Raw genomic sequence first — 27,183 nt, forward strand, 5'->3', positions numbered from 1 at the left:
GAACCTATGGATTTTGTACATAATTTAGAAACACAATTCTAACTTTGAAACCTGATAGCCTGTGAAATTTTCTGGAAATCCCTTTTTATAGTAGAACTTGTCTTTCCATAGCTAACACTTCCAATATTTCTAATTTTAAAAATTTATGAAAGAGCACGATATAGTAATAAAAAAACAATGTATGTCCCTCCATTGCTCAATCGAGATGACCACAATATTGCTACCAGCAACATGCTGGCTCACCATTTCTGACTCATCCATTTTTTAGTAATTTAATTTAAAGTGCAAGGACTAAAATACATGACCCATTTTAAGCACCTTTAATCCTGAATGTTTTAAATATAACAAATGGTTCATTTTCAAGAAATGTAATATGAAATACTTGGGAATTCTTCTTGATGCAGTGTTATTAAACTGTACATAGTAATTAAGATATTAAAAACACATGCTCCCTAAAGCCACCAGACATTGTAATTATTTTTCAGGCCATTAAGCAAAATGACAGAAGATTTTTTAATGATAAATGTGTTTTGGAATGTATCAGCTAATTCCCTTTAACTTCATGAAATAATGTTTAGCTCCACAGAGTCTAGCTCTGGTATTTAAAGACTAATTCATGTTGTTCTTTTGTGACTCAGAAGTCATTCATTGACTCTTGTTAACATGCCATTGTAGATACTTGATCTTACACACACACACACACACACACACACACTAGCTGTACATGGAAATGGCAATTATTAGAGTTCTGTCATGCCATTTGTATGTGAAGAAGTATGACAGATGCTGGGTCAGGTCTTTTATTTAAATTTAACATTCAGTGTTAACTTTTCTAGAAACTATTGAACTGGTTCTGTGTTTTACAACTCTCACTGGTTCTTTTGTGAGAAGGATTATGAAAACAAGTTACCTGGAGTTTTTTCTGTCATGCCTGAGATCTACTTCAAGTATTGTTTCAAAAAAATCACATGCTAACAAATGCCCTGTGTACTTCTCTGTTATTTAATAACTTTACTAATTAACTTATTAAAAAATTTAACTTTCTATTTAGAAAATTGTGTCTTCTTTATACCAGATTCTGCCATGCATCTTAAAAGTACTTTTCTAGCATTTATAGTGAAGAATGGAGGCAGAGACATGTCACTGCCTGCTCTACATTTTTAATTGGTCTTTGACTATTTAATATAATTCTACAAATTAGAAATAGCTCACAGAAAGTGTACTTGCTATCTATGACTCAAACCCATACCACAAAGTACCTTGATTGCCATTTATTGTGGTAGGTAGTTTTCTAAAAAATCATCCCAATTGGGATTTAGTGAACTATATGTTGAATCTTGTTTTTTCTTTGGCTGACTTTAGAGTTTAAGACTATAGAAATTACTATATTGTGCCCTTGAAAATTGTTAGACTGTAAATTAGGAGTTTTTGTTATTTGTACTCCTGTACATCTTTTCTTAAAACTCTTTAATTTGAAGGACATCGCTTATTATACCTTTATTTTATTTATTTTATGTGGTGCTGAGGATTGAACCCAGGGCCTCGACATGCTAGGCGAGCAAGTGCTTTACTGCTGAGCCACAACCCCAGCCCCCTCCTGTACATCTTTTATGTATGAATCTTGCTGACAGGTATTCCATGACTAGAAAAACAGAGGGAAAGCTGGGCACGGTGGTGCACACTTGTAAGCTCAGCATCCTGGGAGGTTGAGGCAGGAGGATTGCGAGTTCAAAGCTAGCCTCAGCAAAAGCAAGGCGCTAAGCAACTCAGTGAGACCCTGTCTCTAAATAAAATACAAAATAGGGCTGAGGATGTGTCTAAGTGGTTGAGTGCCCCTGAGTTCAGTCCCTGGTACGCCCTCCCCCCAAAAAATAAAGGGGCTGGGGATATGACTCAGTGGTTGAGTACCCCAGAGTTCAATTCCTGGTAGCAACAAATGAAATCAAAACAAAACAAACAAAAAATAGAAGGAAAGAACACAGAGGATGAAATCAATAACTTTAGATTCTAGGTCTAGTTCTACCACTTTCTTAGCCTTCTAGTGGCCACAGTTTCTTCTTCTGGTAAATGCAGGTAATAATGCCTGGCTTGTTTTCCTCTTAGAGCTGGTGTGATCAGTTTATCTACTGCACACGAGATAACTTTATAAACTGAATTATTCTATGCAAATATATGTCAGAATTATTATCATTTATGTGGAGTCACATGGTTAACATGATTCAAAGACAGGTCATCTATCTGGCCCTGGAGGAGTGAAACTTAGAGGTGATAAATGTTAATGCTTTTATAGTTTTTATAGTTTAATGTTTTCATAGCCTACTGAGAACAAGGCAGAAGAACAGAAGAACTGGGTGGGGGGAAGGGCAAGTTTAAGTCCCATCTGCGTAGCCTGGAAGACTGGTGGGAAGGGAAAGACATCTGAAAAGATGAGAGGTTACGAAGTGGAAAGGAGTGACCTGGGAACAGGGTGTTTCAAAAAGAGTAGCAGAACAGAGAATAAAGTCACAAGACTTGTTCACAAGAGGGTGCTGGGTTAAAGCCTGACCTTGAGTCACAAATCATGGAATCACACGGCTGGAAGGAATCTTAAGAGGCCATCTCGTCCACTCCCCCACCATTCAGCAGGACATTTCAACCATCCTAAACAGATGAGACTTTATCCCACTTTGAATGAGAAGCTCTGACACCAAATGGACAGGTATTGACTGCTCTGGCTTCAACTGCTTACAACGAGCAGGCAAACAATTTCTGGAATTTCATTTGAACCTGAACTGAAATGGGGAAAACAATAAATGGCTAGATTTTCTTTGGGTACAATAACTTCTGCAGCAGTTTAGGGACTGTTAAATTACTACTAACTAACAAATACTCTGAAATAGGGCGAAAATGTTACCGACAAAACTGGGTTAAGGATAAATGGTGCACAGAATCATATAGGTAAGATCATTCTTGATATTTACAATCTTATCTCCATGCAGGAACCTGGATCAGAATGATACTAATAGAAACAAAAACTGGTTTTTTAAAAAAGTCATAGGGCCCATCAAATTCCAGGACTGACACTGAAAACTTAAAAGAGTTTGATTCCTCTCCTTACACAAGACAATAAATCCTCACACAAGTTACAAACTGAAAAGGAACTAAAAAGCTCTTCATTTCCAATCGTGGGAATGTTGCACGTGAACTCTGGCTGGAAAGGAGGAGGGGAGGCCATTCCACACCTGCAAGTCTTCCCAGGAAAGGGACCCAGGCATGACCCTGAACCCATCCCCTCAAGGTTACATCATGGGACTGTCAATATGGAAATAATGTTACTTTATTCCCCTAGTGGGTATATTATTTCTAGCACTATCAACAACAACCATAATCTGAAAGGAGGCAGCTGAGAATTTCCATGGAAGAGAGTGAAGAGTTATTTTGGGATGTGCACATAAATGGCTTAGCTATAGTCCATCGCATGGAAACACATGCATATATGTGCATAGATAGGAAGATATCTCTGTGTTTATCGATATGTATGTGGGCACATGCTCTCACAGTTTAATAGATACAGCAACAAGCAAAGGGTTTAGGAAAGTCACATTACACTCCAGGACTCACCACTCACTTACATGTGAACTAAGGCAAGTTAACTTGATTCTACCTCCCCATCACCAAAACTTTAGGCCAATTTAGTTAGGCATTCAGTGAATCCAGATGTTTGGCAGTGTATAAGAAACAACATCTGGATGATTGATTGAATTTTCAACGGAACTCACTACATGTTTTGGCAGCATGCCCACATAGCCTTTAATGGCTTCCTGCCTCAGTTTCCCTACACATAAAAAGGCACAAACATTATTTATCACTTACCTCCCAGAGAGCAGTGAGAATGACATAATGTCCAAGGGTAACAATGAATTCTTCAAAAGAATGTTTCTATGACAGTACTATACCTTATACAATTTCAGGTTGGATTTCTTTCCTAAGCAATTAGTCTTTAGAACATGAAATAACTTTGAAATATGGTTAAACGCTATACAAATAGAACACATTATCATCAACATCATCATATCATCCTAACTTCATTCTTTATGACTTCCCTAAAGCATCTCACTTTCAGATTGAATCACAGCCAAAATACGAATTTTATTTAAGGTCTGAAGAAAAAAAAAAACGTGTTTTGGCTATGTAAAGCAACACAGATGAGAAAAAAAAAATCAATGTGGGTGTTTGGAGCACAACCAATTTTAACAGCTTGACTCAAACAGGTAAAACTGGTCTATCAATGAGAACTAATTGGTTGCCCAATGGTATTTGTATGGAAACTGAAAATGTTCACATAATTATGACCAGAGGTAGGAGAAAGGAGTTGTAATGGTAACTTCTCCATTTCTGACTATATACTCCTCTCTCCCTATGAATTGTTTTCAGCTTTTGTTGCTGACAGTTGGAGGAAAGGAAAAGAAGGAAAGAATATAGGAGAGAAAAGAAGTATATCAAAGGGATGTGCAACCATACAAAACTGGAGGAGCAGTCTTGGTGTGGCAAAGTACTGGAACTCCAATTCAGAGTCAAGTCCTGCCTACTGGAAATAAGCCTGAACATAATCCCATAATTATTAATAAGTGCCTATCAAGCACATGCAATTACATATATTTGTGTGTGCATGTTACACACACACACATGCACACACACGCACACACACACATGCACACACACACATGCACACACACACACACTGAGCTTTTTGTCAACTCTATAATACTACCAATGAAAGAACTGAAGCTCAGAAAAGTTAATGATTTGCCTAAGTTTATACATCTGGTAAGACCCACAACTAAATTCAGATCCATGTGAATCCAAAGCCCATATTCTTTCCACTGTACCTGAAATCTTTGCTAAAAGGGCTTAGTATAAATATATTTACAGAGACCCATGTCTGATGCAGTTTCCCTTTTTTTCTCGGGTGGAATTCACCCACAGATCTTTATCTAATCCTTCTTATGACTGACCTTCCCCTGCTTATCTTTACCTGCTACAACTCTACATGGCAGATTTTAACACTGGAAATCTTACTCATCTAGCCCACCACAGACTGAAGCATATCACCTAAAACCAATGAGCAGCAATCCTCTTCCAGATAGTCAACACAGACTGCCCTTTATCTTCATTTAACTACTTCCTAAGGAGGCTGTAAGACAGAGGATTTGACTTCTTTGGAATTTTTAAAGTTCCCACCACATGGTTGAGCACATAGTAAGTACTCCTTAAGGTCTACTGACCAAGAGACCTTTGGACAGTATTCCTCCTTTAGGATTAGGAATATGGTGATGGGACCTGAGATTTTTGCTTTATTAGTACCAGGATCTAACTGGTTGAGTGGAACCACACAGGAATGCTTAGTTTGAGTAATATGGAAGACAAATACTACTCCTGTCCCCAAATAAGGCATACTATGCTCTCAGTTCAGTTGTGGATGCTTTATGTTGTCTATGCTCTGATCCCTTCATATATGTATTATGAGGTTGCTCTGCACTCAGGGAACACATAATAAATGGTTGTTATTGCTGCTGATCACAAGGTAATGGTAGTGTTTGCATAACTGATCCTTCTGTGAAAGCACAGCTTTACTAAGTTCAATCAAGTCATGTTAGATACAGTATATTTCATAATACAGCTGTCAATACTTTAACAACGCAACTGTAGTGAAATGCACAACTACCAGAAAGACCTTGCAAACATTTTGTAAGAAACACAAAAATTTCACTGCTAGGGCTGGCGATATAGCTCAGTGGTAGAGCACTTGCCTAGCATGTGTGAGGCCCTGGGTTCCACCTCTCAGCACCACATATGTATAAATAAAATAAAGGTCCATCAATAACTAAAAAAAAAATAAAAAGTCCACTGCTAAGCTTGATATTAAATAACAAAATCATGCCCATATCTTCATAAGAAACTTTTGTCCTTGCATTAGCATTTTTGTTTCATCAAATTTTTCCTAAGCTACAAATAGAAGTCAGTAGGTCCAGTGGCCTTCCATTCAAGGATCATGGGGCAGGAACACTGTTACTCTGGCATATAGTGGCCTTTTTTGATGCCTTTTTTTTTTTATTGTGGTCACAAAGCAATCACAAACAGATGGTACAACTAACTTTTATTTGTGTCTTGTTACTAAACTCCATACAAAAGGAAAAACTATGTGTACAGGTCAGGGGAATCTGTGGATGAGTCAGAAATTGGCAAAGATGCAGTGAAATTGGACCTCTTATATCTTGCTGGTGGTAGTGAAAACTGATATATTCTCATTGGAAAGCAATTTGGAAACAGGCATTAAAATGGTCATATCCTTTGACCCAATAACACCAGTATTTTAAGAAAATAATCTAAGATCAGGAGAAATCACTCTCTATGAAAAGATAGGTTTATGATGGTATGAAATTGGAAGGAACCAGAATGCCCAGCAAAAGCAGGCTGATTAATTATGATGGATACTCAACAGAATATTATGCAGCCACAAGAAATGTTTAATATGAAGATATGTGGCAACATGAGGAAGTGTTGCCAATATAGTGTCACTTTTAAAGAACTACAAATCTTATATACTTCCAATTATGAAAAATGTCTCTGTGTGAGTTTTTGGACAAATATTAGAACAGAACATGCAAAATTGAAAACAGTTGGGATAGTTTAGAGGGATTATAAAAAATATTTTACCCTCTATTTTCCCAGCTTCCTTTCATATTGTAATACTGTCATAATAATTTAAAAGTAGGATAAAAAACAAGGACCAGAAGTCCTTTTTTGTGGTACTGTGGATGGAATCAGAATTTTATGTATGCTAGGCAAATATTCGACCACCTCGAACTTGCAGTCCTCCTGCCTCAGCCTCCTGAGTAGTTAGAATTACAGGAGTGTGCCACCTCATCCAACATTCATAAATCCTTTTTAGTAGAGAATCTTTGAAGAAAATAAATAATAGCTGCCTCTCTAAAAGCCCTAATATACAGTGTGGACAGTGAAAATCATTCACCTCTTAACTTTTTTGTCATTTCTACTTTTGTTGGATATACCACATACCTGGTTAATGTGCTTCAGTTTGTCAATGATTTGACTAACCACCGGTTCAGGGCCCTTCATTTTCAGCTCATGGAGGTTGAACTGATTTTTCATCCCATTCCTTGCTGCCTTTTGGCTGTATCTGTAAAGATAAAGGTTGAGAGAAAAGGTTTGTCAAAGAAGTCCCAACCAAAGAGAAAGCTGACTATATTTGGCACCAACAGTGAAGCTGGCTGTAAGTTCTCTTTAGCCTTTTAGGCCATGGAATAACTCCATGGTGCAAAAGTAAACCACTCCAGAGAGAGTTCTTTTATAGTGGAGAAATTTGTTTCACAAACAATATTAGTTCAACCTTTTTTCAAAGTTTTGGGGATACAATAATGAACAAGATAGACAAAGACTCTGCCATTATTGTGTTCTCAATATTGTGGGGCATCTAGAAGGGCCAGTGGCAGAGTGGAGTAAGAGAGAGGTTCAAGGTCTTGGCTAGTGGGAGGTTCAAGGTCTTGGCTAGTGGGAGGTTCAAGGTCTTGGCTAGTGAAGTACACCAAAAGGACATTAACCCCATGTTTCCCACTCATTTGAAGAAGAAAGGTTGCCTGATGCTTTTCACCTCTTCTTCTTCTTCCTCCTATCACTTCATGTAGACCTCAGAAGAGCGGTTTCCACTCAAGAAACTTTCTCAGGCCATTTGCAGCATACCTGGTGCCTGTCAGTTTCCCTCTATATCCTCTCCACAAGTAGATCAGGGGAAACTTTACATGTACTCTTGCAGGAAAATCATAGGCTTCACCTTAGAATGGAAGATTTAAGGTTATCTTTGGATCCCTTCATCAGCAATGAGAAGGGGGAATATTTACAACCCTGGGCAATTCTACCTTTCGTCAATGTGGGGCTTTGCCAGTTTCAATTGGAATAGTAATTTACAACCAAGGGTGTTTCCTTTTCCTGAACTCATAGTTCTAGATCTCTGTATATTGTTATTCCCCATTTTGCAAAATAAAGCAAATAAAAAATTTAAAAAACCACAAGAAACACATTTCATTTCCTTTTTTCTCTTTCATCATGTTCAAATACAAGAACATTACCAAAGAGGAAAAAGGATTGTGAACTCTTTTTTGCTTTCTCACAATCCTAACAATCGGAATGCTTTCTTGAAGAAATAAAAAGATTCACAGATCATTTGCTCTCTCTTTATATACCTTTTTATTCCCCAGTCACCATAGTATAGTCGGGCTTAAGGATAAGTTCATATTTTTAATTATAAAAGTGATAATGCTTGTTGTAAGCCATTCAAACAATACAGAAATAAAAGCATAAAATAAAAGTTTCCCCATAATTCTGTCTTTCCAAAGAGAACCGTGGTAAACAGTTTGAGATAGTTTATATATGCATAGATATACTATATATCTAATATATATTTGTAAGCATTTTCACATGCATATATTATAGTTTTAACCAAAATTAGACTTATGCTATTCATACTGATTTGTATCATTTTATCAGTAATATATATATACACACACACACCTTGGTTATATTTCCATGCCAGAACATACACAAACTGCCTTGTTCTTGTTCTTCTACATGGCTATATCATAATCTAATGGATAAATTATCAACATTTAAGTTATGGCTGATATTTTGTTAATATAAGCAATGCTGCAGAGAATAACTGTACTTACTGGGTTTTCCACACTTGTATTCCTTTTTACAGAGCATAAATTCCTGAAACTGAGTCTATTTATTTATTTTTAACTGACTTTTTATTGGTGCATTTGAATCAGTTTAAATTTCAAATCTCAAGTTATAAAATGAAATGAATTAACACCAGCATATTTTCACACAGCATTTTACAAAGCAATTTGTGTCAAGCAGCTCATTTGAGCTTCTCAACCACACTGTGGGGTGGATAGGGCATTATCTCTTTATTACTGAAAATTTCACAGCTTCAGAAGATATTGATCTGATTCTGCTAGATGTTCCCTTCCATGATATAATGTTTCTGCCAATATTAAGGACATGGTTTGAAAAACATGCTTGGTAGCAGAGGATGTTAGGAAATCTAGTTCTGATTTTTCATAATTTACAGTCATCCTCTGAAAAAGAAAATATGTTAGAATACAAAGCTGAAGAGAATATCTGCGTTCTTCTGAGATGGCACCCTAACATATTTAGTAGATTTTTAAAAACATTTCCACAGGATGCTTTCCATTTGATTTCCACGCCTCCCCCACCTGAACATTGATTTGGTTAGTCCTTAAATACTGAGCTTCTTACATGGACTTTGGTGCAAGTCTAAATTGGGACAGGGATTTTGGTCTTTTCTGGGTTTCAGGAGTTGGATTCTATTTTTTCATGATATTTCCATTTATTTATTTTTCCATTTTTATTATAGCATTATAATTATATATAGTATTTGAGTTTATCTTGAAAAAATAATACATGCAAGGAATTTGATTTCAATCCCCATTACCCCTTTTTTCCCCTTTCCTGCCCCCTCCCCCTATTCTCTCTCCTCTCCTCTATTGATCTTCCTTTTCCTCTGTTTAGGAGTTGGATTCTTGACAATCTTGATGTGAGTGAGAGGACTCCAGTACTGCAGCTTCACATATTGCTTGAGGAGCACGTAGGCACTGGAAGACTCACTTCATAAATGTCCCTGATGGCTGCAGCCTATACCATGTTTTTTAAAAACTTAAAATTTTTTTTTCTTGGTGCACTACAATTATACATAATAGTGGGGTCCATTATGGCATATTTGTACATGCATATAATTTCATTAACCTCATTTCCCAATACCTTCCCTTTCCCTCCCCACCTTCCTCCCCATGATCAGCTTGCTCTACTCTACTGATCTCTCTTCTAGTATTATTTTAATTACTACATTATGATTACATATATAAGCAGAATTCATTGTGGTATATTTGCACATGGTCATAGCATAATTTGTCTACCAATTTCTGAATGAAATACTTCTTAAAGGCTTTGTCCTTGGGTACACATAGAGAGCGATTCCTCCAGTGAATAGATTGTAGATGGCTGTGGGATCCAACCATTGTTCCTTCTTCTTGTTGTTTTTATTTATTTATTTATTTATTTTTGTACCTTGGAAGCTTGAACCCCAGGAAAAGGGTTGGGGCCCTCTTACACAGCACGAGATCCATATTCCCACACCAGAAGCACCCTTAGCAGAAGGTTGTCACTTTAATCAAAATTTCCAGATTATTCGGCGTTTCTGCTGAAATCTAGGGTGGAAAGACATTCCTAGAGTTTATTTATTGGTGGGACAAAGTACCTACTGGTGGAAGAAAATTATACGTATCCAAGCAATCATCACATCATGATGCCCTATGCCTTAACCCCTTGTCCCATATTTCACTTCTTTAACTTCAAAAGTTAATTGAGGGGAGGGGTATGATTCATTGTAGGGCACTTGCCTAGCCTGCTGAGATCCTGGGTTCAATCCCCAGCACTACAAACAAACTAATGAATGCACAGACCATCAGCTATCACATAGCAATTGCCTTTGAGGACTGTTTTTAAAGAAACATTCCTTATCTAGTGGGAATAAGCTCGCTGCTAGCCTCCACTTTTATGTTTATATGATGGTGTTAAAATATGGCCCATCTCCTGATGATACCACATCCATCTTCTTTCTTTACTCCTACTGAGGCCTGAGGCACAGACCCTATTCACAGATAAAGAGGCACAGCTCCTTATAAATCTTCTGAAATTAACTCCAGGAATGTGTCCCTACAGACATTTCCCTGGACTTGTTCATATCAAAGTTTGACGGCCACTTTTATGCCCACTCCCTCCAAAACAAATATCTTTCTGAAGTTTATTATTCTCATTGGAATAGTGTGAAAACATCTGCCAACTTAGTGATTTTTACCCATACTTCCTTTTCCACAACAATTATGAATATTAAATTAGTCTCACAGTTGATCCCTTGTGGCCCCACTGGAGTATTTTCTGCCATTCAAAAATCATTCCTTTAGCTCTACATTTTAAAAAGTCTTATCTTCAAGCCATTGATAAGGACTAAATACTGCTCCCCAATTCCACGATGACTCAATTTTTAAAAACCAGCATTGGGTTTAAAACTTTGCCAATTTTTTGAAAGTTGAAATAGCATCCACTCTATCTATGTGCTATTTAAATCCTCAAAGGACTGCAGTAAATTAAGCATGGTTTCTGGTTACAGAAGTGTTGGGAAGAACTGGCCCATAGCTTAGCTTAAAACTTGCCTTTATTGCATTGATTTCACAAAGCAACAAACAATTTTACTGGTCCAATTGATGCCTATAGTTGCTAAAACTTCCAGTATTACTTTCAACTAATATCCTTCCCTTAGGTATCTAAATACCTCTCCCCCAACTCCCAGTATCCTTTTCTGTTTCTCATTTATCCTCAGCCAAAGACAATATTCAATCAAAATTTAAAAGAATTGCGTATTTTAATGGAATATGATACAGACCTAAAAAGAACAAAGTAGATCTATATGTGTTGATCTAGAACCAAGTCCAAGATATATCGTAATAGATAACACAGTGGTTAAGAACATACAGTGTGATTCCATTTGTGGTAAAAATGGGTCTGTGTATACATTACAATGGTTCCTCCTTATCTGTGGTTTCATTTTATGCAATTTCAGTAACACACAATTAACTGTGGTTTGAAAATATTAAATGGAAAATTACAGAAATAAACAATTCACAAGTTTTAAATTGCATGCCATACTAAGTCATGTGATAAAGTCTTAAAACAATCAGATTCCATCCTACCCAGGATGTGAATCATCCCTTTGTCCAGCATGTCCATGCTGTAAATGCTACCTGCCCTCTAGTTACTTGGTAGCCATCTTGGTTACCAGATCAACTGCCCAATATTGTGAGAGTCAGAGACCACATTCATGTAACTTTATTACACTATATTGTTATGTGTTCTGTTTTATCACTGTTATTATGTATCTCTTATTGTGCCTAATGAATAAATTAAACTTTATCATAGGTATGTATGCACAGGAGAACATAGGACAGTTATCCTTTGGCATTCAAGCAGGATTGGTTCCAGGATGCTCCCACCCATGGATATCAAGATCTGTGGAAGCTCAACTTCCTTATATAAAATGACATAACATTTGCTAATAATCTACACATATCTTTCCATATACTTTGAATCACCTAGTAATACCTAATATATTGTAAATACTCTGATTATAGTCACTCTACTATATTGTTTAGGGAATAATGACAACAAAAGAAATCTGAACCTGTTGAATACAAATGAAAAATTTTCTCCTAATATATATTTTTTCTTTTCTTTCCTTTGTGGTCCTAGGGACCAAACCCAGGGCCTTATGCATGCTAAACATGAACTATACTTCTGAGCCACATCACCATCCTTTTTGTAATATTTTCCATCCATAGTTGGTTGAATCCTTGGATTTGGAGGGTCAACTTTTATACAGGATTCAATACCATTAGTAGATTCAGGCATCTACTGTGGGTCTTGGAACATATCCTCTATGGATAAGGGGACCAATGTATTCTTATATACTCTCTAAATGTCCAAATATGTACAGAAAATTTTTAGATAAATATGTAAGAAAATGGGAATAGCAGTTAAGAGAGAATAGGGAGATGATGCTTTTATAATTTTTACCACAAACATTTTATTTTTATGTTGCTGGGATCAAACCCGGGCCCTTGAACATGTTAGGAAAGTGCTTTACCACTGAGCTACTTCTCCATCCCCCTGCCATGAATATTTTCAACCTTTATAATTAATTGACTTTTAATGAGTGAAATATTACATAATAATTAATATAAATTTCCCAGCATCCTTGTGATATGATTGACATAAACTGAATATATTTACCATTTACAATGTAATGTTTTGATATATGTACACATTATGAAATGATTACCATGAATCATCTAATTTATCTATTACCTCCCATAGTTATCTCTTTTTGTGGTAAGAACATTTAAGATCTATCCTCTTATTGAATTTCAAGTAGACAACACAGTATTGTTAACTAAAGATATCAGGCAGTTCAGTTTTTAAAGGCAAAAGAAAAAAAAAAAAAAAAAGCCAAACTAAGAAATACAGATAGCTCATATGGTTACCGAATAGATTCTATTAAGTTAAACAGAGCCCATGTTTGTTACTCTTGAGTGAGGTAACCCCTATCAGTGAGGATGTGAATAAGAACGCCTACTATGGGCTGGAAGTATAGCTCAGTGGTAAAGCACTTGCCGAATATGTGCAAGGTCCCAGGTTCTATTCTCAGCATTGCAAAACAAAACAAACAAAAAGAATGTACACTATTAGTTGCACCATCTCTCAAAACAGAGGCAAGGGCTCAGGATATAGCTCAGGTAGAGTGCTTGCTTGGCATGTGCAGGTTCCATCCCCAGCATTGCAAAAGAATGGGAAAAAAAGAAGGCAAAAAAAGGCATTCAAGTTCTCACTCTCTTTCCTTTGTAGACAGCTGAAGTCCTCTCCAGATGGATATTGAAGGCCTCCCAGCACCACCCTGATTCATTCTGACCCCACTGCCCTTGCATCTAAACATATGCTGGGCTCTTTCTCGAATTGATAGTGTCCCTTTGAAGTACCACTCAAAGCATCTCATGGTTCTTCTCTTAACTATTGGTTATTGAGTGCTTTCTCACAGAACACTGTGAACACTCAATAACCAATAACCAATAACCTCAATGAATTGAGTGTGAACACTCAATAACCAAGTGTTTCTCACAGAACACTTTTTCTGCAGAAGCACTGCAGAAAAAGAAAACACATTACGTCAAAAATTTTCCTAGCAAGCATATTATCAGCTTTTATATGTGCAGATGAAGAAAGTAAGGCACAGAGAAGTTAAGACACTTGCATTAGGTACACAGGTAATCCATCATTGAGTTGCAGTCTGAACCTTGAGAGTTCAAGTCCAGTTGCCTGTCTTCTTAACCACTATGAGGGTATTGCTTCCTTGGAGATAACTGAGGCTGACTAAATGTTTGACATTTCTTCACCACACTGCTCCACTGCATGTGACAATGCAGGAGCTACTTATAATTGTCTACAAGGCTCCCAACAGTGCTTACAGAACAGCTGTCTTGGCCTGCTCAGCAGGTTTCTTGGCTTGCCCTTTAAAAGCTCTTGGGGAAGACCTTGTACATGGAGTTAGTTCTTCTCTCATACAGAGATCTGACACTATCATTATTCACTGAAATCTTTGTGTTATTGGGAGATAAGGTGTTGAAGTTAGAGAAAAATAATCTTCCACCACTGCTACCACCGTCATGCCACTGACAAACACCAAAGGTGTTTTGAGGATTTCAAATCTCTAAGGACAGTAGGAAGAGGAAGGTAGGAGAACACTGTACATAATGCCTCCCTGCCTCCATCAGCTCAGCTGTGGCAAAGTAAGCTAAGTGATATGGCCTCAGGGAATTTCATGTACCCTGTGTGAGCTTCAAGCCAAGAGGAACTTGGATGTCTCTGTAGTTTCAAGTTAATTAATTCATTCAGCATTTCATTTCCATGTGCTCCTTCCATGCCACTGATGTACAGGGTTCATGACAGTCTTTGAATGAGGATGAGCTATGGTAGCCACAGTTCTTCTCATCCACAGACTGCCTAGAGGGTGTCAGGAATGGGAATGCTCATTAGCCATGGGGGATTTTAATGATGGGTTATCTGCTCAGTAATACTCATCTGTAATTTAATTAATTGTCCTCCTCTCTGCATACTGCCTCTTTCCTGAAGCTCTGACATGCTTCTGGCAATGAATCCTGGACAGGGGAGGAGAAATAATACATTGACAGAAGTGCCGACCTCCAAAATCTAATGTTTTCTTAAGTGGAAATGTTATGTGTGGTATTAGAAGTGTCACCTTTAAGCATTGCATGGGTGGCTTCTTTTCCCATCCAGTTTTGATCTATTTAGCACAAAAAATGACTGCCACAATACTAAAACAAAACAAAACAAAACAAAACAAAAAACACAAACCTTATTTGTGCAGTGAAGAGGGGAACATGCTTCCCCCTTTCAGGCAGATTGGTTAGGGACTGGGGGAAGAGGGAGGGGGAGAAACCTGTGCAAAAGCCATAAAGAGAAAAAGAACCTAATTAAAACAGGACATCTGGGCATGCTTGTCTTGGGACAGTTGAAGCAAAGAGAGCACTTGTAGAAGAGGAATAGAGTCAAACAAGCGTAAAATGGGCGATCCTTTCTTCCTATTTCTGTGCTGGTTGTGGCAGCCAGGGTGTAGTGGAAGGAAATCAACAGATTCAAATGTAGAACGTTTGAAATGGAATTGCCCTTAGAGATCAGCTGGTCCAATCCATCTGCTGCATAGAAGAAGAAACTGAGACCCAGAAAAGGACTTTTCTAACAGTATCACAAATTCACATTTAAAAGAAATCCCTTTCTTTTACTGCTCTGCAAATGCACCTTGCTGATTTTTAATACTGCTAGTAGATTGAGAACAGGGAAGCTGCTTGAAAATTCACTTTCCTTTTTCCCCAAAGCATTGGAATTGCGGAGAGTTTGAGAATGAGTCTCAGAAGTGCTAGCTCCCTACCCAAAAATATTTGATTTCACAAAAGTCGAAACTGCTCTTTGGTTATAGACGTCTAAACACAAGTTACAGATCTCACATTCTCAGATCGCCATCTTATGGAAAAGCTGCAGCATTGCAGGTACTCCCCGACTCAACCAATGATTTGTCAGACTGTTTTCTTGAAAAATACTCCAGCCACAATGAGCCCTGTGGAAAAATGGGATAATCTAAAGAACATAAATAGCTTTAAAAACAAACTAGAACACAGGATACAAAAAAAAATCTTATTAAGAGGCTCTAAGAAGTATTTCTCATTTCTGAGATGCAGTCTTAATTTACATAAATGCGCAGAAAAATAAAGCAAAGATGAAAATAGCTGAGATTTGTAAATGAGATTAATAAGGGCAGTAACAATTTGATTCTTATTTATTTATGCACATATTTAACAAAAATGTTTTTCATAATTGTAAGTGTGGCCTTTCAAAATTACAAATAGATTTTGGTAAAGAAAAAGCAAATACTAGGGAAAACATCAGAGGATGCAAACCCATTTATATATCATTTAATGGACATTAGCAATATAAGAGAATATCTGCATTGGAATCCATTTTTAGCTTAGTTGCCAACCTCTCTGTGAGGAGGGGTTAAAATGTTGGTCTTGGAATATAATCAAGAAGTCACTTAAAGTCAGAGAAGCAAAGAAGAGTTTTCAGCTGGTGAGGAAAGAGCGAGAAGTTGATATCATCCACCACAGAGAGAAGAGTCACTGGCTATGAGGGACAGTCCCCAGCAGAGAGGGAAGGTAGAAAATGCCAGAGATGGGACCGCCAGTATGTTAGACTGAAGAAGCCAATTCTCCAGAGTAGCCTGGAGAAAAGGAGAGAAAAAAAGGAAATAAAAACAGTGCAAGTGATTCTTGGGAGAACTCCAAGATAGGTAGAGCTCAGTGTGTAGACAAGTTGGTGAGAACTGATACTAGGCCAGGGCAGGCAAGCTGGCACAGTGCTCTCTGATGGGTGTCTCTGAGGCACACATACAAATGGGGAAAGGACTCCTGACAGTGTTTAACTGTTAACAAAAACAGAAATAAAAATATACAATCAAAGCTCATTAATTGGAGGGGGAGTAACAGAGCAAGGAATATAGTAGAGCTTTCTTATTCAAGCACCACAAATGCATTCACCAAGTTTTCTAGTCCCACCAAGTTAAACCAAAAGCAATTTTTTTTTGTTTATTTGCTTTCTTTTTTGGTATTGAACCCAGGGGCACTTTACCACTAGACTACATCCCCACCCATTTTTATTTTGAGATAGGGTGTTGCTAAGGTCCTGAGGCTGGCCTCAAACTTGCATTCCTTCTGTCTCAGACTCCCAAGTCATTGGGATTACAGGTGTCCACCACTGCACCTGGATCATACCTGATTTTAAGTTAGTTTTTGACATCACTTCTAGTGAGATGTGAATGAGCTGTAACTCCCCTGGAATACAATAATCAAGAACAAGGGAACAAGGAACCAGTCGCATACCTCAATAACACACGAGGGCATAGTATGAAAGTAACTGATATTCAAAATAATGATCAATAATTTTTAAGAAGTTAAATTCAATTTGGTACGCATAGTTTACTAGGGCCACATGTAAATATATTTTTCAAAAGACCAAGTTATGATGAATGGGCTTTGAGTCAGAAATACAGATTCAAAAACTGGTTCCATCATATCCTGCATGACTTGTAACAAGGAATTAAACCTTTTTGAACTTGAGTTTCCTCATTTGTAAACTGGGAATAATGCCATTTGCACTGTTTTTATAATTACTGGATATAATGAATGTTAGTAAGTTGAGATAACATAGGCAACATGCTGAAAATAGTGCCCAGCACACAGAAAGTTCTATGTTATGGGTATTATTAGTGTTATTATGTGAAAGTACTGAACACAGTGCCTGACATGCAGTAGGTGTTCAATGAATGTCATTTGAAAAGAACTTCCAGAGGCAGGATAAATGAACTTTGCTATGAGTAATTAGAAGAAGCTTTGTATCCCCTTATCTTAGGATAAGATAAGTTGCTGAAGCTGGTCTTGAACTTGTGATCCTCATGCCTCAGTCTCCTGAGCTACTGGGATTATAGGTGTGCATATAATCTGAAAGAATTTAAGAAACCAGAGTCCACTTGTCTTCAGTATGGTTCTAGGTAAAGTATGAGTGAAGGCAGGGGTGAGGATGGTGTAGGACCAGAGGAAATGAGCATAATAAAAGCATTGAGCTTTCTCTGATATTACACTTGAGCACTGATGTGTGAGTGGCTGGTGCTGAACATTCAGGCCTTGCTGAAAGGGACTCTTCAGCAGAGATGCCCTCACAAATCTTACAGGGGACAAGGCATCTGAAGGTGAACTCACTGGCCAGGACTTCAAGTGATTCAATATTAATTTTAGTCCACAGAACAAATCATTCACCTGTGGCTCAGGGAAGCCCACCAGTTTTCCCAAGTGTACAACTTGGGGTGTCAGATGGTCTCCTCCACTCCCCTTCCTCCTAAAGTGCATATTTGTCCTCTCTATGGTATAAAATATTCTGCTTCCACTTTGTATAACTGTCATTAGTGATGAATGAGATGGCTCTTGAAAACACCTACATGTTCTTTCAAATCTGTCTTCAGAATCCTGGTTTGTTGGTCTCAGGTCCCTACAGTGTCCATAAGAAACATCCATTCTTTAATGTGATGATCTTCAAAATAAAGAATACCCTTAATCCTTCATTGAATAAAGACCAATTTTGGAGCAAGGAAAGTCAGAAATGGGGAAAATTGTGACTTGTAGATTCCCACTTTTTATTGTGGAGCTGGGGATCAAACCTGGGCATCATGCATTCTAAGTAAACATTTTACCACTGAACATCCCCAAGCCTAGATTTTTCTCCTGTGTTGGATTTCAAGTATATGTAGTAGCACAAAGTGAAGGTCCCTCAGTGTCACTGAAATACTTTAAAAGAAAGCTAAACATGCCCTTGCTGTTAGCCCCTCTTGTCTGTCACTTGGGGGCCTCAAAATATTCCACCTGCAGGATTAGGCCTACCTAAATCCTGAGCCAGTGATGACAAAGATAGGAGGTATTAGCTTAGTTGATTCACCCAAGTAGCCCCAGGTCCTAGAATTAGCCTTGCTCCTGAAAGCCATTATATAATGTTTTCAGAGTGAACCCCTAACCATCAATGGTGATACACGCCTGCAATAACAGTGGCTTGGGAGGCTGAGGCAGGAGGATGGCAAGTTGGAGGCTAAGTTCAGCAACTTAGCAAGACCCTATCTCAAAATAAATAATAAAAAGGTCTGAGGATGTGGATAAGTGGCAAAGTACCCCTGGGTTCAATCTCTAGTACCAGAAAAAAAATAAAATAAAAAAGCAAGCCACAGATGTTCACACACACTTACTCTTACCTAGTGTTGAGAGCCACAGCCGAAGGGGCCCCAGCAAACTTCCAGCTGCCGGCTGATGATTGGCTCACAGCGGCCCCAGCAACATCTAGCTGATTGGCTCCTCTGCGGTGATGCTCATTGGGCTGTTTCCCTGCCCTTTCAGACCATGGAGCTGCTCATTGGGGGACTTTTTTGGCTCCGCCCACGTGACCCAGCCAATCGGCCTCAAGAGCAGGAGGATTGTGGGAGGTGGGGAGAAGCTTGTGGGGGAGAGAGAGGCTTGTGGAAAGCCGGTGGTGGCAGTTGAGGCTCTGAGGGTTTTTCCTGAGAGGCTGTTTTGTTTGGCGTGTGTGGTTCTAAAAATAAAGTTAGTTTCTTTTGACAAGTGGCTCCTGATTGTGCCCAGCCAGACTGCGGCATTTGGTGGGCCGCACGGGGAGCGACTGAGGGTAAGTGAAACTGCTCGCCCCTGAGGGCAGGGCAAGAGGATGGGTAGCCATTTTAAGATTCCTCTTTTGTTATTTTGTTTCACTTTTGTTTTAAGTTGCCTGTCCCTGGAGATGTGTAAGATGGAAGAAAAACCGCTCACATCTGAGGAACAGATAGGGAGAAAGGACGGATGGACATTTCAGGAGGCTATTATAATGATTTTGTGTTGTTCCAATTTTGTTTCACTCTGTTTCAGTTTTGTTAGGCGTTATCTTGTTGGGTTGTATTATAGTAGAAATACGGGATCAGAAATTAGTAAAAAACAAACTGAAAGAGTGTTAAGTAAATTGTTAGAGGAAGGAGGCATCTCAGTAAAATCAAGAACAATCAGGGCATACGTTGATACAATACAAAAATGTAGCCCATGGCTTTTTAAGGAGGAGTTGTTAAATATATCACAATGGAACCATCATGGTGAAGATTTAAAAAGAATAGAAAAGAAAAGCCCAGGGACTCTGCCAGTTGGCACATTGCCATTGTGGACGTTCATATCTTGTTTGCTTAGTCCAAAGCCTTCAGTTCAGACAATGGTAGAGGAAGGAGAAGACATAATGATTCAAGTAAAAGAGAAGGCCTCTCAAGCTAGTCAGACAGAGGAAAAGATTCAAGTAAAAGAGAAGGCCTCTCAAGCTAGTCAGACAGAGGAAAAGATTCAAGTAAAAGAGAAGGCCTCTCAAGTTAGTCAGACAGAGAAAGAAAGTGTAAAACAGAAAAAGCCATCAGGGGGAAAGTTACAACAGGAGACTGCTACTAACACCTTTCTATCACCAGAGGGTGTAAGTGTCCAACCAACAGCACCACCTCTACAGGAGACTGCTACTAACACCTTTCTATCACCAGAGGACGTAAGTGTCCAACTAACAAGGCCACCTCCATATGCTGGGAGGTCCCCAACCCCCGCAGTTGATAGTTGGGATCCTGAGACAAGATCTCAAATATTAACATGCCCTGTATTTGAGGCAGGAGGGCAGCGATTTTACCAAGTTTTAAATTTCAAAACAGTGAAGCAGCTAAAAGAGGCTGTAACAACCTATGGTCCTCAAGCACCCTTCACTGTAAGCTTGGTCGAATCCATTAACAACTTGAACATGACGCCAGCAGATTGGGCTAATATGTGTAAAGCTGTGCTAAATGGAGGACAATACCTGTTATGGAAGGTTGCCAATGAGGAATTTTGCAAGGAGACGGCTAGGCGAAATGCAGCAGCTGGTTATCCTCAGAGAAATCTAGATATGTTGTTAGGAAAGGGACCTTATGAGGATCAGCAGCAACAAATGGCATATGATCCTGGTGTATATGCACAAATTGCTGTAGATGCAATTAAGGCATGGAAGACTTTACAAGGACATGGAGGTTTACAAGGTCAATTATCTAAGGTAATACAAGGAGCTAATGAACCTTATGCTGAATTTGTAGATAGGCTTATTCAAACAGCTACCAGAGTTTTTGGGAATACAGAACAAGCAATGCCATTACTAAAACACCTGGCTTATGAGCAAGCGAATCGTTGGTGCAGAGATATCATTAGACCATGGAAACATGAAGATTTAAACACATATATTAAATTATGTAGAGACATTAATGAACAAGAGCAAGTTGTGGCAGCTGGAAGTTTGCTGGGGCCCCTTCGGCTGTGGCTCTCAACAACCTAGTATCATTTTGTGTTTCCCTGAGCTGTATGGCCTGAATTCTGTTCTGGTTTCCTTAATTGTCTTTATCTCTGTGCCTACTGCCTTACCTGGTACTGGGCACATAGTGGGCACTCAAAATATGTCTATTAAACTGACCTGAGATAGAGGATCTTCCCCCAAAGTTCAACTTATGTGGTAGAGACTAACCTACTTCTGCTTGGCCTTTGTCAGTCTATTCCCCCTGGGACTGTAGCCATTAACTGAGGACCTGCCTTACACTGAACTTTTAGCCAGGCAACATTGTTATTCTATCCCACACACCAGATCACCTTCCTTTTAGAAACCAATGGCTACCTGGAGAATATCAGAGCTCCTTCCCTATACCTTAATGAATCTAATTTTTGAAGTGGTGGGACACACCCTATTTGGGCCAGAGCCAGCAAGGTTCCCATAGTCCACATCCTACTCCTTCTAGCCTCAGTCTCATCCCCATGGACCAATCACCTGACTCCAACACTGAGCTCACCTAAGATACACACCTGCTAGCAACAACAATTTGCATTACAAAGTCCTCAAAAATATGAACTTGGCCCACTTTTGTTGCCACATTGATGAAATCTGACTGTTGTGAAACACATCTGACATACCTATTACATTTGCTATAGGTCAAGGCAACAAACCTGAGAGGATTTCAAATGTAGTAGTGAGGCTTCTAGTTACAACTTTTTCTTAGGTTAGAGAAAGGATTTGCTGTCTTCATCAGTAACAGAATCAGCAAAGAGCAAATGCTATATTCAACACTTACCTAATAAGCATTTACAGACCTCTGTGCTCAGCCACAGAATCCAAGTAGCTAGGGTCCCTGAATTTTCCTGTTCTGACCCACTTAGTCTACTTTGGATTTCATGGAATCTGGTCTTCAGAAAGTGAAACATTCAACAGGTGACTGTGTTGGACTCCCACTGCAAATCTCTGATGGAGAATGGGCAGCTCAACTATAGTTTGAGTTTTTCTTATCCAAAATGCTTGACACCAGAAGTGTTTTGGATTTTGAAATTTTTTCCTGGTTATGACACATTTACTTGTATATATAATGAGATATCCTGAGGATGGGACCATGTCTAAACACAGAATCCATTTGATCCATATATATATATTATACAGATAGCCTAAAGGTAGCTTTATACAATATTTACAGGGCACTTGCATTTAAAAATCTTAGCTATTTCTTATTTGTTCTTTTTAGATATATATGACAGTAGAGTGTATTCTGACATATTATACATACATGGAGTATAACATTCTAATTAGGCTCCCATTCTTGTGGTTGGACATGATGTCGAGTTTCATTGGTCGTATATTCATATATGTACATAGGAAATTTCTGTCAGATTCATTTCAGTGTCATTCCTATCCCTATTCCCCCTCCCTTCCTTTCATTCCCCTTTGTCTAATCCAATGAACTTCTATTCTTCCCTCTTGTGCATCTGCAGTTTGATTGTGACCCATCACATGAAGTCAGGTATACAATTTTCCACTAGGAGTGTCATGCTGACACTCAAAAAGTTTCCATTTTGGAGCACTCTGCATTTTGGCCAGGTCAGGAATGTTCAACCTGTACTTCATAACCCATCAACAGACACCATTGTGCTTCACAACATCCAGAGTACTGGGTGCAGGGGCTGGTGTGGCTAATGGGAAGGAAAAGGGGCTAGCAAGAATAAGGGAACTCAGTAGAAAGTTACCACCTGCAGAAACTGGAACTGCTACTTCTGTTGCCTCTTCTTAAAATTAATTCCAGAGCCCCAGAATCAAGGCTGCCTCCAGAGCCCTGAAGTAGCACAAGGAAACATATTCAGCAAGTCTTTGCCTAGTGGAAGAGATGGCAGTGGTGTGCATGGACACATATAAGGAGAAAACCAATAGCAGAATAGTTCTGCCCCTCAGCAGGCCTAAGCTTGGCACTGCTACTGTCTAGTTACCAGCAATAAAATAAAGGTAAAGAACAACAAAGGTAGGAAGAGGTGAAGCCAAGTATAAACTCCCCCACTCCAACTGCCTCAGTAGCTGCAGGTGCCCTCAGCTACTCCGCTCATTGCACCTGCTCTGCTTCTGGAACAAGTGTCCCATTGTATGAGGTTGTACAGACGGAGGTGCTGAGCAAACAAGAAATGACTTGCCTGGTCATAAAGTAGATGGGATTCCAGGAAAACTTTACGAAACCAAATAAAAGTGATTGTAAAGCACTTGGTAAAATATAAACTGCTACATAAATACTTAATAAAAGCTCACAGTAATGCACACAAGGACAACTAGGTCAAAAATTACCCAAGCTTTCTAGCCTGGAGGATCTTGGAAGGAATGAAAATTGTCTTCCTCCCTATGGTTTTCTCAGCCACTTTGTATTCCCCAGCTTTTACCTGCCCTTCAGCCCTTGGCACTTCTCTAGATGGATCTCTCTCACCACTGATATATCTCTGTAGTTAGAGGGCTTCTAATTTTCATTCTGAGAAAGTCTGTCAAATATTATTTGGAGCAACAGACATTGAATTCCATTTCTTATGCTCAGGAGCCCCATTGGAGCTATGTGGTGTTCTAGGGGAGACATTTTCTTTAAGGTTTAATTACATGATCTCACCCAAACTCTTCCATATCAGAAAGCAAGAACAACTCTGACAACCTCTCAAACAGCCAACCTATCTGCTCCGTTGTAGCCCTAACATACCTTGAAGAGAAAAATGAAGAGTTCACTGGTATCTTGATGAGAGTGATTATAACCTGGGGCTCCTTTTGAATCATGTTCACTTTGGTCTATTTGGGAAACCATCAGGGGAAGAACTGGAAATTCAAAGTCATTAAGGTGACTTTATGGCATTCCTTCCCCTTTCAGACTACCTCCCACACAAGTATCTTCACCATTAAATCTTTATAGCCGGATAGAGATGGAAAGAGCCTTGGAGGTCATTTTGTCAAATTCCTTCATTTTATAAATAAAAGAGGAGGCTGGAGGGCAGTCACTTGCCCAAGGTCAGGCAAAAAGTTCATATTAGAGCTAGGATCCAAATTGGACCCTTAACCTAGGGCTGAAGTGGTCACTTCTGCATGTACTCCAAAGCTCCATAGGGAATACAGAGGCTTTGTTGTAAAAGGCACATTTGTAGAGGAGGCTGGGTAGAGGACTAGCCTCAGAGGCAAGTAAAGGTTATCTTCTAGCAAGGGACTGAAGTAACTCTAAGGCAAAGGGGGACTTCTCCCAGGGGATACCACCTTATACTCTTGAGAGGACATGGGAGCAAAGCAGCATGGTGGGAGAGATGGGAAATGTACTGCTACCCTTATGGGTCTAGACTTGGAAGGCATCAAGGAAAAGACAGCATTTAATAGCACAGGCTAAAGAAAAGTTGGACAGAACACTATTCTGGGTTTTCTAGACAATCAATTAAAGCAAACTTAGGCCAGGATTAAGAATAGGAATAAGAAAGTATTCCTAAACCTTGAAGGGGAGAAGCAAGGCACTAGATAGGCAGGGCACTGTAATAAAGAGACTAACTGGGTTTGAATCCTGTCGGTCTTACTAGTGCTGTGGACTCTGGTAATTTACTTAATCTCATTACTCAAATCAGGAAAGTTGGAATAATATTAATGTCCACCTCAAAAGCTGTTGTGAGAGTTAAACTTTGTTAATACACACCAAGTGCCCAGCACAGTACCTGACACATGATAAGAACAAAAGAAGGGTTAGTCATTATTACCATTGACAGCTCTACTGATTCAGTCTTGCTTTCTGAAGTCTCACTGCACCCTTAGACAGGATTTGGGGGATAGGTAAAGGGCAGAGAGTGGTGCTCAGAACGCTTCAGGGAGGAAAAGGTAAGAGTGAAGGCAGCTAAATGAACACAATCAGTGAGCTGCAGTTCCCCCAGTTTTCCTCCAAACTTCCAATGCAAAACCCTCACAACTGCATCTTCTTTCCATAATTAGTAACTGCTAGAGTCATCAGTGCCAAAGAGTGACCAACTGTCCCTGACTTGCTTAGAACTGAGGGATTTCCTGGGGCTTGGGAATTTCTGTCCCAGACAAACTGGAACAGGTTAATCACTGTAGGGGCCAGGAGGTATTTGCTGTTATAAATTATTATTTGTTATAACCAGGGTACAGGGCACTTTGCTAGATGCTATCCACTGGGGTTTGGAAAGGCTGGGTTATCAAGAAGGCATGCATAGGGATTTTTTTGTTCTCTATAGATATACAAGATAGTAGAGTGTATTTTGACATATCTTACATGTATGGAGTATAATTTCCCATTCTTTTAAAAATTTTTTTTAGTTGTTGAAAGACTTTTATTTTATTTATTTATTTTTATGTGGTGCTGAGGATCAAGCCCAGTGCCTCATACGTGCTGGTCATACATTCATATATTAACATAGGATATTTATGTCCAATTTATTCCACTCTTTCCTATTTCCATCCCCTCCCCTCCCTTCATTCCCTTTTGTCTAATCCAATGAACTTCTATTCTTTCCTCCATCCTCACTAATTGTGAATTAGCATCTGCATATCAGAGAGAACATATGGCCTTTGGTTTTGGGGGATTAGCTTATTTCACTTACATGCATAGGGATCTTAATATGGTTTTCTTCATGTCCATGATAGAAAAAGAAAAACAGTTTCTTAAACAGATAGACTTCACCAGGGGACCATTAGCCAAGCTGAGGATGATGATCTTTAGCAGGATAGTCACAGAGCAATAGTCTCAGTATCAATGATTCTCATTTGTTTGCTTCAATTTTCTGATACATGCTGTCTTTTTCCAAGTTCAATTCCCAGCACTGTTATTATGTGTGTTTGAATGTAATAAAAGTGCATTTATTTTAAAATGGTCCGTCACTCCTACTTTTCATTAATTTAAACGGATGCTACCAATCTCTCAAAGTATTTCCTTATCCAGAGCCAACTGGTTTATTCAACACCATGGGCTGATTCATTTAAAAATAGAATCTGTGGGGCTAAATAGATTTACTTATTTAAAAAAAAATAAGTTTTTTTTTTCTGAGAGATGCAGAGAGAGCCACTCAGGAGGCTGCTAAAAAGTCTGTGTTTATATTCAAAGAGAATCTAATAACTCTGTGTTCATTATCCAATATAAGCTTCCATTTATTCAGAGTAGAACTTCCCCTACATCTGATCTACTCTTCTACTTCAAAATCTAGTAAATGGAGGGTGCTTTATAATTTTTGAAGTGATTTCATGTGAATTTTCTTTCAGGAGGTTCACAACAAACCCTTAAGGCAGACAGAGGAGTATTTTTGCCATTTCTCTGAAGGAGAATACAAAACGTTGCAAGTTCAAGCAAGCTGTCCAAGGCACACAGTTTTACCATAAGTATTACTCACAAGTCTGGGTTGGTTCACCTGTTGAATTTGGTAGACATGAATGGAGAGTCTACTCTATGCCAGTTACAACTAAGAAATGTGGAACATTAGAGACAGACACGTAAAATAGATCAATTCAGGATAACTGGGATATGTTCAGGGGAAACCTAAGTGCTGGGAGGCTAGGACCCAAGACAGGAGGGATTCAGGGTCATCAGAAGAGATGACATTGAGTTAAGGATAAGTAGGGGCAAGCCAACCAATGTTTTTCCTAGCCCCTTCTAGGATGGCTTAGTCCTCCTTAATTGTATTAGGAAATGAGCTTGAAAATATGTGTCCTTGCAGAGTACAAGGACATGTACATGTCTATCTAATCCCAAACTGCTGTATCCCTACCTCAAGTGGTAGTATATTATTCTGGTTTCTATTGAATAAGGATTCATCCCAGCTCTGGGCAAATAAAGGGCTCAAAACAAGGAAGAGTACATTTGAGTGATTTTTAAGCTCCACCTCAGCATGTGGATCACGAAGATATAAGGAGGCAAAAAGTAGGAAGCTCCTGTGACACTTGATCTACAAAGAAAAATACACTTTCCTTCACATGGAAATGAAACTGCATTATAAAGGCAACAAACCCAAGGATCAAAGTTATACTCATGTA

At 38.8% G+C, this 27,183-nt stretch overlaps 1 protein-coding gene across 1 annotated transcript in view; it reads right to left on the reverse strand.

Annotated features, from left to right (window-relative positions):
- The window catches only part of Gpc3 (glypican 3), a 413,816-nt gene that overhangs the window by 93,655 nt on the left and 292,978 nt on the right, over positions 1–27,183 (reverse strand). Inside the window, exon 6 of the mRNA XM_027946989.3 lies at positions 7,060–7,180. Coding sequence (XP_027802790.1) covers positions 7,060–7,180 — 121 coding nt within the window. The remainder of the gene's footprint in view (positions 1–7,059; positions 7,181–27,183) is intronic.

This window comes from Marmota flaviventris, chromosome X, assembly GCF_047511675.1.
Source record: "Marmota flaviventris isolate mMarFla1 chromosome X, mMarFla1.hap1, whole genome shotgun sequence".
Classification (NCBI taxonomy): Eukaryota; Metazoa; Chordata; class Mammalia; order Rodentia; family Sciuridae; genus Marmota; species Marmota flaviventris.